General features: G+C 48.2%; 1 protein-coding gene across 1 annotated transcript in view; it reads left to right on the top strand.

Annotated features, from left to right (window-relative positions):
* LOC105998886 (rho GTPase-activating protein 22-like) overlaps positions 1-20,230 on the top strand; it is a 121,018-nt gene that overhangs the window by 30,046 nt on the left and 70,742 nt on the right. Inside the window, exon 2 of the mRNA XM_013033720.1 lies at positions 15,470-15,660. Coding sequence (XP_012889174.1) covers positions 15,470-15,660 — 191 coding nt within the window. The remainder of the gene's footprint in view (positions 1-15,469; positions 15,661-20,230) is intronic.

The following is a 20,230-nucleotide window of genomic DNA, read 5'->3' as shown; positions in this document are numbered from 1 at the left end:
ATGGCTGGCAGGTGAGCTCTGCCAAGGAGAGACGAAGAAAAACGGCTCTTGGAGCAGGGGGAATGAGCGAATAAAGACGGGCTGGGAGGATTCATCGACAGGAGACCATGCGGAGGACTGAGAGGAGGAAGAAGACTATGTGCAGAGGAGGATGGTGGGAGAGGATGAGGGCCAAGTGAAGAAGGGGAGGACCATGGAAGGAGGAGGAGGACTGTATGAGGAGAAGGGTGGTAGAAAAGGGGAAGGACTGTGGGAGGAGGAGGGAAAGGGCCAGGCGAAGGGGACAAGGAGGACTGTGAGAGGAAGAGGAGGGGCACAGGGAGGAAGGGGAGGATCCTGTGCAAAGGATGGTGGAAGGAGGAAGGAGTCTGCAGGAGAAGGAGGAGGAGGATGGGAGGAGGGAAAGGCCATGAGAGAAGGAGGAGGGCCAGGAGGAGATGCTGGCAGTGGGGTAGAGAGGGAAAGTGCTATAGAAGAAAAACATGAATGGAAGCAGGCCGTTTTTCCCTTTATTGTTGTTTTCATTTTCTTTTTTTTGTTTTGTTTGTTCATTGATCTGTCTTTGGAAAAGTAAGGAGGGTACAGAAATGGAGGGACAAAGGATGAACAAATGTAGCAGTGGCATTCACTAGACACTATGTGGAAAATGAACTATTCAGCTTGTGGGTGGGGACAGGAAGGAAAAACTGGGAGAGAGCAAGGGAAGGGGTAACATTGCCCAAAAAGAAATGTACTCTTTTCTTGGCTCATGTAACTGTAACCCCTCTGTATATCACTTTTATAATAACAATATAAAATTTAAAAAAGGAAAAAAAAACATAGAAGGAAGAGGACCATATGAAGAGTGGGAAAAAGGATGTGAACGTACTTAAACAGGCCTGGATGGCTCTACCTGGTGGTATCAAGCAATGCAAATTTGTCTGCTACTGTATGTGTGTGACTATATGTACATATATATATATATGTACACATATGTGTGTGTGTGTGTGTGTGTGTGTGTGTGTTGGCTCTGGGACTTGAACTTAAGGCCTGAGCATTGTCCTTGAGCTTTTTTTTTTTTTTACCACTTGAGCCACAACTCTCTTTCCAGCTTTGGGGTGGTTAATTAGAAATAAGAATTTCACAGACTGTCATGTCCAGGTTGGCTTTGAACCTCCATCCCCAGATCTCAGCCTCCTGAGTAGCTAAGATTACAGGCGTGAGCCACCAGTGCCCAGCTCTGCCATTGGATATTAACCCCCTGGATTTCTATAGTTAGCAGCTCCAATGCAGTGGCCTGCTCCGCCCCACCTGCACTCCTGTCTCATACTTAAGCAACTCCACGCTTCCCAGCATTACTGCCATGCTCCACAGCAGACAGAGCTCAGAGCCTCCTGGGGGCCAGGCCTACCCACCTCTGCCTGCCAGACTCTGTGTTAGTCCTATGCACTTCCGGGTAATAAAATGTTCCAGAAGTACTTGACTTTACAATACACCAACACAGGCCATGACGGCCGCCTTAAGCCCGGGGCTACGCCCCTTGTGTTCTGAGGATCTGCTTCTGTGAGAGGATGCTTTGGGTCTGGCTCTGAGTTACTGCATCACATCCTGGTTTTGTGCCCTGTCTGTATGTCCATCCTGGAGTCCTGTTGCACTGGCCATGTGCTGGCCCCTGTGGTACCTCCCATTCTCTTAAGACCCCCAATAATGAGATAATGTGGCCCCATTTTCCAGATAAGGCGAGAGGAGAGAGAAATCCGTTTGCCCATCAGCTGGTGGGAGCGATGTGGGAAGCACTGGGAAGGGGGCTGGACTTGGCAATGTCTCCCTCATGAACACCATGCCTTCTCTTCTGGCATGTGCACTTTGGGCAGCGGCAAATGGACTGGCAGCTCCAGGGACCCAGCGCCAGGGGGAGGAGCGGCTAGGAGCCTGTGTTCTCAGCTGGTGTGGTGCCACACCCTGGCACTTACAGACTGTGGAGAACTTGCCAGCTAGGAAGTGGAAGGACTGGAGGCAAAGCCCAAAAGCTCTTGACACCTTGTGCACTGGATACAGTTATACACCCAGCCCAGACTGAGGAAACTGGAGAGGAGAATGGTCCCCGGCACCCAGCTGCCTGGCTGTGAGCTGGAAGGCAGTGGCAGCCAGGGCTGGTAACTCATGCTTGTAATCCTAGCTATTTAGGAGAATGAGATCTGAGGATCAGTTTGAAGCCAGCCCAGGCAGACAAATCTAAGAGACTCTTCTCTCCAATTAACCAGCCAGAATGCCCGAAGTAGAGCTTTGGCTCAAGTGATAGAGCAAACAGCCTTGAACAACAACGACAACTAAAAAGCCAAGTGAAGTTCATCCCCAGTGCTGGCACAAAAACAAACCAACAAAGGAAGGCAATGAGAAATGTGGTTGTGGAATAAGGGGTTCTCACATCCAGAGAAGGTTTTGATAACCAGGCATCTGGTGGGGGAAGAGCAGTAGGTGATGGCCCTGGGCCACCGTGAGGACATCCCATCTGCAGGGAGGTGCCCGAGGGCAGGGAGAGAGGGCCTTCGGGAAATACTGGGGGAGCAATGCTGCTTCCTTTCTGCCATCCACACAGTGTGAGGGAGACGGAAGGAGAAGCTGGCTCTGTGGAGAGCCCTCTGCTCTGTTGGGGCCAGCGAGGCTCCTCTTAAGTCTGGACACTTTGCCCAGAGGGCCAGCAGCAGGCTGAGCAGTGGTTGACCATGGTCCCCATCTTCCCTCCATCTCTGAATAGTCTAAGTACAGGTATGTTAAGAATAGAGGCTGAAGCCCTGCACCAGTGAGTCATGCCTACAATCCTAGCTGCTCAGGAGGCTGAGAGCTGAGAATCACAGTTCAAAGCCATCCTGCGCAGGAAAGTCGGTGAGACTCTTATCTCCAATTAACCACCTAAAAACCAGAAGTGAGGCTGTGGCTCCAAGTGGTAGAGTGCTAGCCTTGAGCAGAAAGGCTCAGGAACAGCCCCAGGCCCTGGCTTCAAGCCCCAGGATGGGGAAAAACAATAGGCCAGATGCCAGTGGCTCACACCTGGAACCCTATCTTCTCAGGGGGGGAGGTGAGGAAAAGGGGAAGAGGAGAGAGATGGAGGGGAGGAAGAACAGAGAAGAGGGAGAAGAACAGAAGCTGAAATTATAGACTCCTGGCCAGACAACCTACCCCTGGCTGTTAAGCTAGCCAGGTGGCCTAGTATATAAGCCAGTAGAGAAGGGTTCTGTGTTTAGGAGAGAGGTGCCTTGAACTCAAGCCCCCACTTGTTCTTTTTCCCATACTCCTGCCCTACTTTGTCAATTGAAGGTGCCCAGGATCTAACATGGCTGGGCCCTCAGGGCCTAAGTTCTGCCAGGTGCTGGGCTAGAGGAGCTCCATGCTACCCACAAGGCCCCAGACAACTGGAGCCTTGGCCTCCCCCTTACTGTTCGAAGGCAGCAGTAGGTAACTTGCAGGATGGTGCTGAATTGTGTCAGGCCTGAGCCTTGGGCTCTCTAACCTAGGTAGCTGGGGACCCTGCCTAGCTCTGTGGAAGTCCTCAAGAACCTACATGTCTATTTCATCAAGGGCAGGGCTAGCCAATGTCACATAAGCCGGCAGAAATAAAATCTATAACTGAGATTGACTAACACAGCTCACTGATTGCTGGCTTTTGGTTGAAACAGAAGCGGAAGTGCCAGCTCTGAGGGTCCCTGGTCAGCAGCACAGACACTGCCTAGAAGACAGGGGAGGGGCTGGGAGTGTGGCTTAGTGGTAGAGTGCTTGCCTAGTATGCATGAAGCCCGGGGTTCAATTTCTCAGTACCACATACACAGAAAAAGCAAGAAGTGGCGCTGTGGCTCAAGTGTAGAGTGTTTGATTTGAACAAAAGAATCCCAGGGATAGTGTTCAAGCCCTGAGTTCAAGCCCAGGAATGGCAAAAGAAAAAAAGGAGGAGGAGGAGAAGAGGAAGAGGAAGAGGAGGAAGAAGAGAAGGAAAAGGAGGAAAAAAAGGAAAAAAGGTGGAGGAGGAGGAGGAGGAAGAAGAGGAAGAGGAGGAGGAGGAGGAGGAGGAGGAGGAGGACCACGATGACAGAGGAAGAGATTTCCAAGGGTCTCATCCTATAGATGACTATCCAGGTGCTGGTGGCTTGTGCCTGTAATCCCAGTTACTCAGAAGGCTGAGATATCAGGATTGTGTTTTGAAGCCAGCTAGGATAGATGAGTCTAAGAGAAAATTATCTTCAATTAACCAGCAAAAATCCAAAAGTGGAGGGATGGCTCAGTGGGAGAGCAACAGCCTTGAGTAAAAAGTAAAGGAACAGCACCCAGATTCTAAGTTCAGGCCTCTGTGTCGGCACAAAACTAAAATATAACAGCAGCAGCAACAATAACAGCAATAATAATAATAATAATAAATCAGTGCTGAGGGAAGACTTCCTGGGATGAACTTGTCTCCATCCCTTCTCCATGCCTCCCTATTTCTGTGCCATTTGTTCATCCCCAACCATCAGGGAGTGACTCATACATTCAGTTATTCATTTATTCAGCCTCAGCCCCAGCTCTGGCTTCCCTGCCTCTTCCCTGCCTTATTCTCCCAGCCTGACTTCCTCGCTGCCTCCTTCATGCCCCACTCTTCCTTCGTATAAGCTGCAGCCATCATAAATTCAAAGAGAAGAAAATAACTGTAGTTGAACCTGAAGGATTCCTCTACACAGAAATACAGGACAAGTAGTCTGGGTGCTGCCCCAGCCCCCTCCAGCACTTTCCCTGTCTCAGCCGGGCAGCAGATCCAGGACAGCCAGGAAGAACTTCTAAGAATGTGATAGATACCCACGAGGCCAAAAGCTGAGGATCAGGGTTTGAAGCCAGTCTGGACAGGAAAATTTGTGAGACTTTATCTCTAATGAACCAGCAAAAGGCTGGAAGTAGAGATATGGCTCAAGTGGTAGAGTACTAGCCTTGAGTGGAAAAAGTGACAGCAAAAAGCTAAGGGACAGTGCCAAGGCCTAGAGTTCAAACACTAAAACCAGCACCAGATATATCAAATATATATATATATATATATATGATCTTTTATATTGATTCTTTAAGCATTAAAATAATCATTATGAAAAATTTCTAAACTTTCTAGGCTCTCACACTGCTATTAAAAATTAATGTTTTTATTGATGGAAGAGGTAGAGTATATGTATCTGAATTTCTTCATGCATTAAAGTGGGACCCATTAACAGGGACTGGCTGGTTCTCCACTCCCCTCAGATGGGGCCCTTGGAAAGAAAAGGTGGCCAAGAGAGCTCAGGAAGTGTGCTAAAGGAACCGATCAAAACAAAACACTAACAAATAGAAAAAAAAATAGTAAGGTGGCACACAGGAGCAGTGGTTTAATAAATCATCAGCCACTCCAGTGGTATTCCCAGGACAGCACAGACTCATCCAAACCCCCTGGACTCTGGCTACAAATCACATTAATTTTATGAAACCATCCCATCCACAGCCCTCCAGAATGCCCTTCCATTACCTCACCCTTCTCTTCTCAATCAATCTTTCAGCCTTGATTCTTACCCTTTAAATCAATTCAGCTCTGAGCTCCATCTTGCCATTTTCCCAGCCTGCTTTAAAATCTCATTGACTTTCATAAATCAATAGGACTTGAGCCCTCTGGTCGCCACTCCCCCGTGCTCCCCAATGCATTTATGGACCTTCAGGGGGTAAATATCCTGGAGGCCAGCCCTCCCGTGTGTATGGTCCAGAGATGAGAGATGGAGATGGGAGGCCTGTTCAAAAGATCCTGAAAAACAATCATGGGTGTTGGGTGAACATCTCACATACAGTCATTTATTAAAGAGGCCCCTGTAGATACCAGTGTGGGTCTGGAGGAAGCACACCAGAGACTGGAGAGCCAAGCCACAGCTAGGTGCAGCCTGGTATAACCTTCCCTCCCCTTCTCTTCCTTTTCTCTCCTCTCCCTTCCCCTTCCCAAGACCTGAATACCAGGACTGTGCACTGGCCTAGAGCTTCATTGCTCAAGGCAAGCCCTCTACCACTTGATCCACAGCTCCACTTCCCACTTTCTGGTGATCAGTTGTAGATAAGAGTCTCACAGACTTTCCTGCCCAGGCTGGTTTTGAACCAACCTCAATCCTCAGATCTTAGCCTCCTGAGTAGCTAGGATTACAGGCCTGAACCACTAGTGCCTGGCCATATGGAGGTCTTAGCCTGAGGATCTAAGAACTCTGATTTGGCCACAGGTTACCAGCGGATGACAGAAATTCCTAGGCCCTCATTCTACTGTAAGAGAATGAAACAAGGTTCCAGTAGCCCGAGGGCAACCTTCCAAAGAGGCCAGCCATTCTGAGAGACTCCGGTAGACAAAGCTGCAAAAGGCCAAGCAACTGGGGGTGGGGGGCTGGAAAGGGATGAGAGAGACTCTGGGTAGAGTCCTATCACTCCTGACCCCTGTGGCTGGATGTCTGTCACTCAGAATGGATCCCCGTGGAAGGAGGCTGTGCTCTATCCTTAGAAAGCCTCTCAGCAGCGATGGTTACCCCACGTTCCATTTACTCTACCAGGTTTGCCTCACACATGCACCCAACCCTCTAGGGGGACCCCAGGCACACTGGAACAAGGAGCTCACCTACAGAGAGAGGTGTGGAGGCTGGGTGCCTATGGGTTTTTTATTTCCATTTTGGTTTGGGTTTAGTTTTGTTTGGTCGTTATTGATGATATTGTTGTGCTCATTAGCTTGACCCAGTGGCTTGCTCCTGTATTTCTAGCTTTTGAAATCTGAGTGCCACTGTTCAAAGTCAGCCTGGGCAGGAAAGTACATGAGACTCTTACCTCCAATTAACCACCAAAAAGCTGGAAGTGGCACTGTGGCTCAAGTGGTAGAACACTAGCCTTAAGCAAAAGAGCTCAGGGACAGTATCTAGGCCCTTTTGTTCAAGCTCTAGGACCTGCACACACACACACACACACACACACACACACACACACAAATAACAACAATAATAGTTGTATCTGTACTACATAGGTACAGACACCTTTATTATTTTCTAAACGGTGTTTATATCCTAAACTATGTCCATCCTGGTAGTGTTGTAAGTCATCTAGAGCCAATGTAAGTGTATAGGACAGTTCTCACAGGTTATATGCAGAGACTGTGGTATTTTATATGAGACTTTGGCATCTGTGGATTTGGGGGTCCTAGAACCAGCTCCACATTTACCACTGTACATGTGAAGTGAACCAGGAAGAGAGAGATAGCAGAGGTGCAGATACATCTTTCAAAGTGCTGACCATGGAGAAGAGGCATGGCTGGGGACTGGCATTTGAAGGGAATGACGGGGCTGAGAGGAGGCAGGGGAAGGCCAAGAAGTCCCATAGTTGGACACAGGTTTGGACATGCGCAGCAGAGGCCAGTGTGGCCAGGACAAGAAAGAGTTCAGAGAGGGATAAGCAGTGGTATGGCCAGGGGCCTGAGACCCTCGTGGACCATAAAGATGGCTTGAATTTTCCTGAGACAGCTAAGTGGAGAGTCCCGTAGGCCTTGTGCAAGGAGCAGCTTGATCCAGCCCCTTCTTGAGAAACAGGAGCCAGTCACAATGGCTCATGCCTATAATCCTTGCTATTCAATAGGTTGAGATCGGAAGATTGAGGTTTGAAGCCAGCTCAGAGCAGGAAAGTCATGGGACTCATATCAGATTAACCATCAAAAAGGTGAAAGTAGAGCTTTGGCACAAGTGGTGGAACACTAGCCTTGAGCAAAATATCAAAGGAACAGTGCCCAGGTCCTGAGTTTAAACCCTGGGACCAGAATATCCTTGTACAAACAAATAAATATCATAGCTATGTTCTGGAACAGGAGTTTGATTATTATTATTACTATCATCATCATCATCATCATATCAGTTGTAGGGCTTGAACTCAGGGCCTGGGCCCTGTACCTGAGTTTTTTTTTTGGGGGGGGAGGGGATGGGGTGGGTCATGGGGCTTGAACTCTGGGCCTGAGCACTGTCCCTGAGCTCTTCAGCTCAAGGCAAGCACCCTACCACTTGAGCCACAGCAATAGTTCAGATTTTCAGGTGGTTAACTGGGGATAAGAGTTTCATGGACTTTCCTGCCCTGGCTGGCTTTGAACTGTGATCCTAAGATCTCAGCCTCTTGAGTAGCTAGGATTACAGGCATGAGCCACGGGTTCCCGGTGTAACTTGAGCTTTTTTGCTCAAGGTTTACACTCTTCCACTTGGAGCCACAGTTCCACTTCCCATTTTTGGGGTGGTTAATTGTAGACAACAGTCTCCCTGACTTTCTGCCCTGGTTAGCTTGACCCTCTATCCTCAGATCTCAGTCTCCTGAATAGCTAGGATTGAAGGTGTGTGCTGGCTAGGACTTGGTTATTAGACTCGTGTTTAGAAACCATGGCAATCCAGTCCCATGAGAGGATTAGTGCCGGGGCTCTGAACTTTGGCAGATGCAGACCCCTAACCAGGCTTTGACACCTGCTAGCAGCGTGGCCTCTGCAAGCCTCAGCTTGCACGTGGACAAACACAAATGCCAGTAGTCAGCAGTAACTGGTAGATGCATGCACGGCCTCTCCTTGGTGGCTGCATGGCTATTTAGGAGAATGTGATGGAGAACAGGAAGTTTTACACAAGGCTGGTTCATTAGAACTGATTCAGAAAGTGGGGGATGGGGAGAGTGGGTACAGATAGTCTTCCAGTTTGGAAGCCACTTGAATGGAGGGCCCAAAAAGGAGGCATTTACTGCAGCAACTCTAGAGCTCTAGATTTTAAAAAAGTAATAATAAAATAAAAGGTTTGTCTGGGCACTGGTGGCTCATGCCTAATTTTAACAGACCAGCAGGCTGAGATCTGAGGATCACAATTGAAAGCCAATCTGGGCAGAAAAAGTCTGTAAGACTCTAATCTCCAGTTAAGCAGCAAAACAAAACAAAACAAAAACTAGAATAGAGGTTTGTCTCAAGTAGTAGATCACCAGCCTTGGGAGCAAAAAGCCAACCGAGATCATCATGAAGTCCTGAGTTTGAGTCCCAAAGATCTGGTAGAAATGAGGACTTGGACTCCTGATGGGTGGGAGAGGGAGAGGGGATGGGAGGGACTCAAGGCCAGAAGCAGGTGAGCTGCATGGAGGAGTGAGCAGTTAGACCCTGCAGGGTGGAGGTAGGAAGAAAAGAAGGAGAGGAGGCCCAGCGCTGGTGGCTCATGTCTGTAATCCCAGCTACTCAGGAGGCTGAGATCTGAGGATCTAGGTTCAAAGCCAGCCTGGGCAGGAAAGTCCATGAAACTCTTATCTCCAATAAACACTCTGAAAACCAGAAGTGGCGCTGTAGCTCAAGTGGTAGAGTACTCGCCTTGAACTGAAGAGCTGAAGAACAATGCTCAGGCCTAGAGTTCAAGCCCCATGACTGACAAAAAAAAAAAAAAGGAGAGGAGGATTGACTAAGAGATCCCAGAGGCTGAGACCAGGCTATTGGATTTGATCAGTACAAACTCAGAAGAGGTCAAAACCTCCAAAGGCAGGAGATGGATGAGGACTGGGTAAGGAGAGGCAGGAGCCCCAGGTATCCTGGGGGCCACCCATCAACACACACTTGCCAGCAAGAGGAAATGACCCCACCCTCCTGCCACACGTGCTAACACAAGCCACCAGATAGCAAATACCATCCTGTTCCTTTCTCCCTAATGATCTGAGCCCCACCTGACCCTCATGAGTCACCCTACATGCCCATCATCATTGGGGGCCTGGACCCTTTGTGTTCTCCCCCTGGTGGCTCTGAAGAGAACAGCAACTGAGAGGTCTTCACTTTCATTTCAGCATCCTTCCCTTTGCCTGCCTGGTGTGGCTTGTGGCTCTTCCACCCCTGTGTAGTTGTTGTTTGTGATTTATTTCTCCTGCCAGGCCAAAGGTCCTCAAGGGACTATCAGCTCAGGATACTGCACTGTATTTGGAGAAACTGCTGGTTCGGGATGGATGAATGGATGGATGGATGATGTGCTTATGAGCAAAACAACCCCAACTTTAAAGAAGGCAAAGGTCACTAACTTCCTGATCACTGGCTTGCCCCAGTCTTGTTCCCAGGGCCTTTCTGCAAATCGCAATCAGTCTGAAGTCTTAGCATGTCAGAGCTGCTTAACTTGAGGCCTGATTTAAATATTTACAGAACCAAATAAATTGATTAAAGGAAGTGCTGAGGACAAGAACTGTGGTTATTAATAAATCATAGCAATGACTATTTTCCTTTGGAGAAGAAGCTTAGTCTGCCTGATAAATAATATCTGGGTGATCGATCGTTTGAGGAGAAACCTGTGCTGGTTTGGCATCTAAGTGGGTTGTGCAGGAAGAAACTCTACTGGTAGACTGTGGGAGAGCTGGGGCTACCCTCTCCTCCCCCTGGGAGATTATGGCTCCTCACTCTCTTCTCTCAGAGGGCTGGTGTCCAAGGATGAAGATAACCTTCTTTTCTTGTGTTACCATGTTATGGGAACTATGGACTAGTCCACCCAGTCACCCACACAGTCACTCATTGTCCAGCTTTCCCCCAGAGCCTTCCTGGGGTGGACATAGGACACCTCCACAGACCCTGTTTAGTGGTTTGCAGCAGAGTCCAACCACACTTATGGGCCCATGAGATTTTATTGAGCTCCTGCTGTGAGCTGCCTTACCCAGGATGCTGTTGGATAGGAAAGGGAAAGCAAGTGCATTCATAGTAGAATGAGCCAGCTCCAGGCTCTGTTGTAACATAGAATTACGAACATGGCCTTAAAATATTGCATGACTTTAGTCCCTACTGCGTGAACACACCCCCCCCCCTCCGGCAGGGGCGTGGGAGGGGGGAATCTGTGCAAAAATCTGTGGAGGGACAGACATCCTAAGTGATTTTTTTCAGATCCTCTGAGGAGAAAGTTCAAAATAGTCAGTGGAGTCTTGAGCTTGTCTATCCATACCAGCAGCACCTGGAAACTGGGCTCCAGTTAGAAATCTCAAGCAATTGCATCAAACAAAATCCCACGCACTGATAACTTCGTTTGACTATTGATTCTATTTGTTTTTGTTGTTGCTTTTTTGTTTGTTTATGCTAGTACTGGGCTCAAACTCAGGACCTAGACACTGACCCTTAGCTTTTTTACTCAAGACTAATGCTCTACCATTTGAGCCATGGGTCTACTTTCAGCTTTTTGGTGGTTAATTGGATATAAGAGTCTCATGGGCTTTCCTGCCAGGGCTGGCTTCAAACCCAGGTTCTCAGATCTCAGCCTCCTGAGTAGGCAGGATTATTACAGGCATGAGCCACCAGTGCTAGGCCTTTACTGCTGATTCTTAACCCATTGAAGGAATCTTAGAGATAAGCAAATGGAGGTCCAGAGAACAAAACTCAGTCACCAAAGGGATACCCTATCTTCTCTCTCTCCTTTGGGCCTCTGTCAGACTGTAGCAGACTGGTGGTTGTATATGTTTACTCTCTTATTATGGACATCTTGTCCATAGTCCTTGAGTCTGACATAGCTAGTATCTATCCATTCTAGCCCTGCTCTTGACCCTGGCCAGCTGGAGAAAGGAGAAGAGTCGTAAGGTCAGGTGAGGGGGAAGCTCTGGGAACAGAAGGGCCCTTCTTGCAGCCTGCTGTCCTGGGGTCCCATCAGACAGTGCTCTACCTGCTTCATCAGCATTCTGGCTCAGCCTCAGACAGACATTTCTTCTGGCAATGTGGCTGAGTAAGCAAGGCAGGGATGCTGGACCAGGTTGCTGGGAGCCTAGCAGCTCTCTCCCAGGGAAAGGTAAGGCTCCTGCAGGGAGAGGAAGTGGCTGAGTCTGCTGTGGACCTTTAGGACGCCAGCTGCTCCTCCCAGGGAAGGATCCACTAGAAGGGCAAAGACAGTGAGCAGATGTTTCATACTGGTGAAAGAGCCCCATTAACTCACCTGCTGAGCAATCCAGAAACAAGGCGAGCTGAGCCAGTGTCTGTTGTTTTCCTACTCAGTTATGAAGTGGGAACTCTCCAGGTATATTATTTATTCAATGTTGGTTAGGGAGGCAACCTTGCACAAGTATGATGGTATGATAGAATACAGCTGCATCTGTTTTTTGAAGGGAATGTGTAAAGTCACCCAATCAGCAAATAGCCATTGGAAGATCCACCTCTGAGCACACTAAGTGCTGCCTGAATTTGGCCTGGAGGTGTCCACCCCTTTATTTGCATAACCATTATCACCATGGTAACCAGGATCTGAGGCACTCCCCACCCCCAAGCATTCTGCTGGGCGTGGCTGCCTTCCTTCTCCCCCTTTATCTCTTCCTTTCTCCCCCTGATCTGCCAGGGGGAGTATACTTGTCATCTTCTTGGGCCGTTTGTCATTCTACAAACAGAGGCACACAACTGGTAGTGATTCGAACCCAAACCTATGTCCAAAGCTTGAAGTTCTTCAACTAGGCTCCATTGTTTTCTTCATTGTATAGCTAACACTGGAAGAATAGAAATGCTTAGTAATGAAAGGTCTTTAGGTATCATGGCAAGTACATGGGTCTGCAGGTAGGAGAGTAGAAGGTCATTAGGATTGAGGGGAGAGTGTGCTGATTCTATGTCCATCGGTATGGAGACCATAGCCAGGTACCAATAGCTCATACCTCAAGTGGTAGAGTGCTAGTCTTGAGCAAAAATAATCTCAGGACAACACCCAGGCCCTGAGTTCCAGCCCCAGAAGCAGCGCGCACACATGCACGTGAGCGCCCACGCATGTGTGCATATGCACACACACACACACACACACACACACACACACAATTATATTCCAGCCCTCAGGTAACAGGATGTCCTCAGGTAACAGCTGAATGTCACATTACATTAAATGTGAGGTTCAGATGATGTGAAGTGTCCTTTGATGTTTGACCACGGTGACATATCCATTTCCAGCCACACTCATATAGAACTGGATGAGATACCATTTCCTCCCATCCTACTCCTTAGTCTAGAGGTATAGAAAGGCAACTATGTAAAGGACTGCTCAGCTGGGCTCCAGTCACTCACACCTGCAATCCAGGCTGCTACTCAGGAGGCTGAGATCTGAGGATTGTGGTTGGTTACCAGCTGGGGCAGGAAAGTCCAAGAGACTCTTATCTCCAATTAATCAAAGAAAAAGCCAGAAATGGCACTGTGGTTCAAGTGGTAGAGCATTAGCTTTGAACCAAAGGAGGTCAGGAACAGCATTTAGGCCCTAAGTTCAAGCCCTAGTACAGGCAACAAGTAAATATATAAGTAAGCAAAGAAATGATTGCTAGCCACAGTTCCATGTGTCCTGGTAGGGAAGGGAACAATCATCTGGGGATGATGCAGGAGTAAGGTTCCAAGGTGAAAGTAGTCTTTTGAGTTAGATCTTGAGTAGGAGCTCACCATGCAGCCAAAGTCACAGATTAAATGGGAGAGGAATGGAAGCAAAGTCCAGGCTAGTGAGGCAGGGTGGGCGGAAGACAAGCGAGGCTTAGGAAACTGTGGTCACTAGTACAATGGGAGGTGCGTGTGCATGCATGCAGGCACACACAAGAGAAATTAGTTACAGCATCAAAGCCACAGGTCCCAGGGACCTGTGTTTCAATTAGAGACTTGGATGTATGCTCTAAGAACTGCAAGTGTGGTTACATTTGGGTTCAGGACACCTCCTGGTGTCCACTGCTGGCCAAGGAGAGGAAAGAAACTTCCTGATGGGGCTGGGAAGGTGGCTCAGTGGTAGAGCGCTTGCCTCACATGCATGAGGCCCTGGGTTCCATTCCTCAGGACCACATAAGCAGAAAAAGCCAGAAGTGGCGCTGTGGCTCAAGTGGTAGAGTGCTAGCCTTGAGCTGAAGAGCTGAGGGACAGCGCCCAGGCCCAGAATTCAAGCCCCATGACCAACAACAACAACAAAAAAGAAACTTCCTGAGAGACAGAAGAGAGAGAAATGGGAGCAAGTAGAGGAGGGTGGGGTTGGAGGGAGGCAGAACTCAGTCTTGGCTGTGAAGGGCCGTGCTCTCTCCCTGCTGAGTACTGGGCAGTGCTGTCAAGGGAGGGAAGAGGGACCAGCAGGGCTGGAGGCAACTCAGAAGGCTCAGAGAGAGGAGCCCTGCCAAGGAGCCCCATCACATCACCACCAATTGCTGAACCAGCTGGCCCAGGATGCTCCCAGGAAAGCAGCAGAGTGGGCTTGGTGGAGGGGTGGTCTGGGCACTGGTGCTTAGAGTTAAAACCTTCAGAGGAAGGAACTAGAAGAAGGATTTGGATGGAGGCAGACCCTCTGGGCCTGAGGAACAGAAACACTGCTAGACTATGAGCTCCAGAAGTGGCCAGATTCTATCTGCTTATCTGTTTGCCTGTCTGTCTGCCTGCCTGTATGCCTGTTTGTCTCTCTATCTACCTATCCATCTATGTATTTATTGTGCCAATACTGGGAGTTGAACTGTCCTTAAGCATTTTTCACTTAAGGTTGGTGCTCTACCACTTGAATCATAACTTCACTTACAGCTTCTTTTGTGTGTGTGAGTATGGTTAATTGGAGATAAGGATCCCATGGATTTTCCTGCTGGGCTGGCTTTGAACCATGATCCTCAGATCTCAACTTCCTGAGTAACTAGAATTACAGGCCTGAGCCATCAGTGGCTTTTTTTTTTTTTTTTGTCGGTCATGGGGCTTGAACTCTGAGCCTAGGCACTGTTCCTAAGCTCTTTAGCTCAAGGCGAGCACTCTACCACTTGAGCCACAGTGCCACTTTCGGTCTGGAGGTTAATTGGAGATAAGAGTCTCACAGACTTTCCTGCTGGCTTTGAATCGAGATCCTCAGATCTCAGCCTCCTGAGTAGCTAAGGATTACAGATGTGAGCCACTGGCACCTGGTACCAGTGGCTTTTTTTTTTATTCCATCATTTTATCTTCAGTAGCTGGAATACACATCATAGGCTCTTAATGTATACTAACAAAAAAAATTTTTTTAGTGAAAGGGCCAGGTGCTGGTGACTCCCATCTAGCCACTTAGGAGGCTGAGATCTGAGGATCACAGTTCAAAGCCAGCCAGGTCAGGAATGTCCGTGAAACTCTTTATCTCCAGTTAACAAACAAAAAGCCTGAAGTGGAGCTGTAGCTCAAGAAGTAGAGTGTTAACCTTGACCACAAAAGCTGAGGGACAGTGCCTGAGCCCTGAGTTCAAGCCTCAGGACCAGCACAAAAATCAACCAACAACAACAAAGAATAAGTGCACGAGTCAGTGGTTGGAAATCTGTATGGATGAATATGCCTGGGAGAATGGAGCATCTGGGATGCTAGAGCAGAAGCTAATCTGGTGAGCAGCTCAAGAGGCTTGGGCTGCTACTACTGAGATGCTACAGCTGATGCCTTGGGGACCCTCGAAGGCAGTCCTGTCAGCCTAGGCTCTAAGGCCTTGGTTCCAGGATGGGGTCAGGGCTGGTCACTGGCATGCCAGGCTCCATGCTCAACGTGTGTACTCTTGGCTTCCAGCCCGCTCCAAGAGCCTGGTGATGGGAGAGCAGAGCCGAAGTCCTGGGAGGCCATTGCAGCCCAGCCCTGTGCTGAAGGCAGGCTGGCTGCGGAAGCAGAGAAGCATCATGAAGAACTGGCAGCAGCGCTGGTTTGTGTTGCGTGGGGATCACCTCTTCTACTACAAGGACAAAGATGAGGCTAAGCCCCAGGTAAGACTTGAATGTCCTTGTCCCCTGGATGCCTCTGTATCCCATGGTCATAACACAGGAGCTGCAGGGTAAACTAGCCCAGGATAGGGAAAGGACACACCTTCTCTTCAGTCTTCAGGCTCCTCAGAACCAGGTTGTATTCTCCTCCCCACCCCACCCCCACCTCTGCCGTCATGAGGCTTGAACTCTGGACCTGGGCACCATCCCTCAGCTCTTCAGCTCAAGGCAAGCACTCTACCACTTGAGCCACAGTACAACTTCTGTTTTTCTGAGTGGTTTATTAGAGATAAGAATCTCACAGACTTTCTTGCCCAGGCTGGCTTTGAACCACCATTCTCAGACTCCTGAGTAGCTACGATTACAGGCGTGAGCCACCAAGGTTCGGCTTTTTTTTTCTTTTTCTTTTTCTTTTTTTTGAGCTCTTCAGCTTAAGGCAAGCCCTCTACCACTTGAGCCACAGCACCACTTCCCAGGTTGCATTCTTTAAAAAACATTTTTTGTACTGGACTGGAGCTTGAACTCAGATCCTTGAGCTCTGAGCAGCTGGTGTTCTACTACTTGAGCCACACCTCTACTTTTGGTTTTTTGCTGCTGTTTAATTGGAAATAGGGGTCTCTCAGATTTGTCTGTCCAGATTGGCTTTAGGCTCTGATCCTCAGCCTCCTGAGTAGCTAGGATTACAGGCTTGTTTCATTCTTTTTTTTTTCTTCTTTTTTGTGCCACTCTACCACTTGAGCCACAGTTCCACTTTGGCTTTTTGGTTTTGGGGGGTGGGTGACTTACTGTAAATCAGGGTCTTCATGGACTTTTCTGCCAGAGCTGGTTTTGAATTCCAGTCCTCAGAATCTCAGCCTCCTGAGTAGCTAGGATTACAGGCCTGAGCCACCAGCAGGCCTGCCTTTCTAAACTACCTCTGCATTACAAACACGAAGTGTTGCAGAGCAATGCAGATGAGCTTACAGCCACTGAACTAAACTATACATGGAAAGAGCCAGTCTAGTAAACTTTACATTTACTTTACAGAAATCAACATATATAATTAATTAATAAGAAATGAAGCTCCATTAGGGAAAACGTCACATAAGTAACAACACCCGTGAATAAGGAGTAAGATGTGTATATCCTAAAGGTGTAACTAAACTGAAACTGGAAACAAGGTGAAGGTGACTCTGAGCAAGATTAAGAGAGCCTGATCTTATCCAGTCTCTTTGGTTTATAAAGATATAAAGAAGGAAAATAGCCCACAGAGAAGTGAAGTAGAATCGACAGGGACCCTGGAATCAGATCTGAGTTAGATCTAGCATGTTAGCTATATGGCTTGGGATGGGAGTGGGGGGGGGTTGTTTTCTAACTTTAGGTTTTATTTGTAAAATGAGGTGATATTAAGTGTATCACATGGATACACCAGGAATTAAATAATATAACAAATGCATAACTGAGGGAACATTTTAGCATGGTGGATTGTAAGACCCTAGCTCATGTACCCTCTACCCTGCCTTCCTCTTTCTCCCACCCTGCTATGCCCTTGAGCCTGATTCCCAAGCCAAGCACCAGGCGTTTGGCTCCTCAGTGCTGTTCTTCCAGCCTCCTGAGCCATGCAACTGTGTCTTGACTTTCTTATTAGTGACCAGGAACTCTGATGACCTTGATCAAAATTTCTAGGATGTCCAGCCTTTCAAAACATGTTGTAGCTGGGTGTTAGTGGCTCATGCCTGTCATCTTAGCTACTCAGGAGGCTGAGATCTGAGGATCATGGTTTAGTGCTAGGCAGTACAAAAGAGTTCATGAGACTCTTATCTCCACTTAACCAGTAAAGACCCAGAAGTACAGGCTGGGAAGGTGGCTCAGTGGTAGAGCGCTTGCCTTGCATGCATGAGGCCCTGGGTTCAATTCCTCAGCACCACATAAGCAAAAAAGAAAAAAAGCCGGAAGTGGCGCTGTGGCTCAAGTGGTAGAGCGCTAGTCTTGAGCTGAAGAGCTGAGGGACAGCGCCCAGGCCCAGAGTTCAGGCCCCACGACCGGACCCCAAAAAAAAAAAAAGACCCAGAAGTAGAGTTGTGGTTCAAGTGGTAGAGTGCCAGGCCTGAGAGAAAAAGCCAAGTGAGATCAAGCCCCAGTACTGATATCAAAATGACAAAATAGCACTGAGCCTGTGTTTCCTGTGGACAGTCACCGCCCGGGTCCAGCCTGTAGCATTGCCTTCTGGGAGTCCAGAATTGCGATGCTGGGGAATGCCGAGTGTTGATGCTAAAGCAGCCCTGGGACTTAGTACGTAGGCCAGCTCAGGGCTCTCCAGAGCAGAAGGTAGAGCTGTAAAAGGAGTCAGCCTAGCCAGGTGCCGGTGGCTCACGCCCGTCATCCTAGCTACTGAGGCGGCTGAGATCTGAGGATCATGGTTTAGAGCTAGCCCAGAGAAGGAAAGTCCGTGAGACTCTTATCTCCAATTAACCACTAGAAAACTGGAAGTGACGCTGTAGCTCAAGCAGTAGAGCCCTAGCCTTGAGCTGAAGAGCTGAGGGATAGCGCCCAAACATAGAGCTCAAGCCCCACAACTGACAAAAAAATAAAATAAAAAGAGCCAGCCTCTCCCAGCGTGTGCCAGCAGCTGTCTAGGACCCTTTCTTGTGCCTTCTTTGGACACAAATAACACTCGCAAAGCCACATGGGATTTAATCATTCCCCCACTCCCAACAAAACCTGGCTCTCTCATAGGCCTGCATTGCCAGGTTCCCAATTTCAAGGCAGCTCTGGGTTTTGTTTGATCACTTCTCTTCTACAATATGATCCTAAAAGTGCTGGCACAATAACTCACACATTTTCTATTTCATTGCCTTAACGACATGTAATTAACAAATTCTAAATCTCTGGTTCCTGGAAGAATATACCCTGTTCACCATTCCCAGTGCCAGCATGCCAGCACCTCCTGTCAGATGTCAGGAAGGGAACTTCTGTCCAGCCACCTGTGATGTGGCCCAGAGCTCTGAAGTCATGCTAAGCATTTATCTCTGTCCCCTTGTAGGGGGTAGGAGGGTCAGCTGTGCACAGAGTACAGAGAGGCAGAGGTTTTTGACAACTGAACCTAAAGCTGCCTTCCTCCCTCTGCCTCTCCCTGAGCTGGCCCTGAAGGCTCATAAACGAAGGAGTCCAGATTTCCCCTGCTGGGTGGTTCCAGCTCCTGTTCAAAGGTTCGAAACGTTTCCTCAAATCATAAAAACTCCCCTGCCGCCTAGGCCTTATCCAGCAGCCTCAGGTGTGTGTGTGTGTGTGTGTGTGTGTGTGTGTGGTGTGTGTGTGTGTGTGTGTGTCTTGGTTTTGAATAGAAATGGAACCAAATAGAACTGGAACATCTAATTTCCAAAATGTAAGACAAGAAAAGAAAATTGTAACAAATTAAATATGATCAACTCAATACAATGGAGAAAAACAAATAGGGAGAAAGGAAAAAAAACAAGAAGGAAAAGTAGAAAATGAGCAGTAAGTTGGGCCCTAGTAATCCTAGCAACTCAGGAGGCTGAGATCTGAGGATTGTGGTTCAAAGCCAGCCTGGGCAGGAAAGTCTGTGAGACTCTTAACTCTTATCTCCAGTGAAAGCTACTAAAGAAAAAGAAAAGGCCAGAAGTAAAGCTGTGGCACAAGTGGTAGAGGGTTGGAAAAAGCTAAGGGGAGAGCATGAAGTCCTGAGTTCAAGGCCCAGAACAACATATTCTCTCTCTCTCTCTCTCTCTCTTTCCCTCTCCCTCTCCCTCTCTCTCTCTTTCTCTCTCTCTCTCCCATACACACATACACACAAACACCTCCAAGAAAAGAAGCAATAACAAAGCAAGAGCAGATCACATTTCAGCTATCATGATAAACATGACCACGCTAATATCCCCCTTAGGAAGTAGAAGATTGAGTCCAAAAGAAAAAAAAAGTTAACATCAACAAAAAATTGAAAATCAAATAGACTAGCCAATGTGAGCAGAAAGTCTAAGCAACAACAGCAAATAAAGTTGGATCCAAGCTTGTAATGACTAGGGAGGAGAATGTGATCGCATGGCTCCATAGCATGGAGAGCAACCCGCTTCAGAACGGGAACATGGCTTCAAAAACATACCAGGAACAGTGATGCTCTATCACGCGCTTGCTCACTCACTCTCTCTGCCTTCCCCTCCCTCCTTTCTGTCTCTGTGTCTGTCTCTGTCTATCTGTCTCTCTCCATGTTGTTTTTGTGTTTTATTTTGTTTCCTATATGCTAGGCAAGCATTCTACCACCCAGCTACACTCTCATCCCTCTATTCCACTACTCCCTCAAAGCATGCACCTTTCTTCAAAAGAAAAAGGAGGGGTGGAGGGATCATAGCCTGGCACCTATGACTTATGCCTGTAATACTAGCTATTCAGGGGACTGAGATCTGAGGATCACGGCTTGAAGCCAACCTGGAAAGGAAAGTCTGTGAAGCTCTATCTCCAAGGAGCCATTGAAAAGCCAGAAGTAGAGCTGTGGCTCAAATGGTAGAGCATCGGCCTTGGAGGGAAAAGCTAAGGGACATACCCAAGCTCTGAGTTCAAGCCCCCGTACCTATGTACA

Source organism: Dipodomys ordii, unplaced genomic scaffold, assembly GCF_000151885.1.
Source record: "Dipodomys ordii isolate 6190 unplaced genomic scaffold, Dord_2.0 Scaffold176, whole genome shotgun sequence".
Classification (NCBI taxonomy): domain Eukaryota; kingdom Metazoa; phylum Chordata; class Mammalia; order Rodentia; family Heteromyidae; genus Dipodomys; species Dipodomys ordii.
The sequence above is the reverse complement of the archived record's forward strand: the minus strand, read 5'-3'. Positions and strand labels throughout refer to the sequence as shown.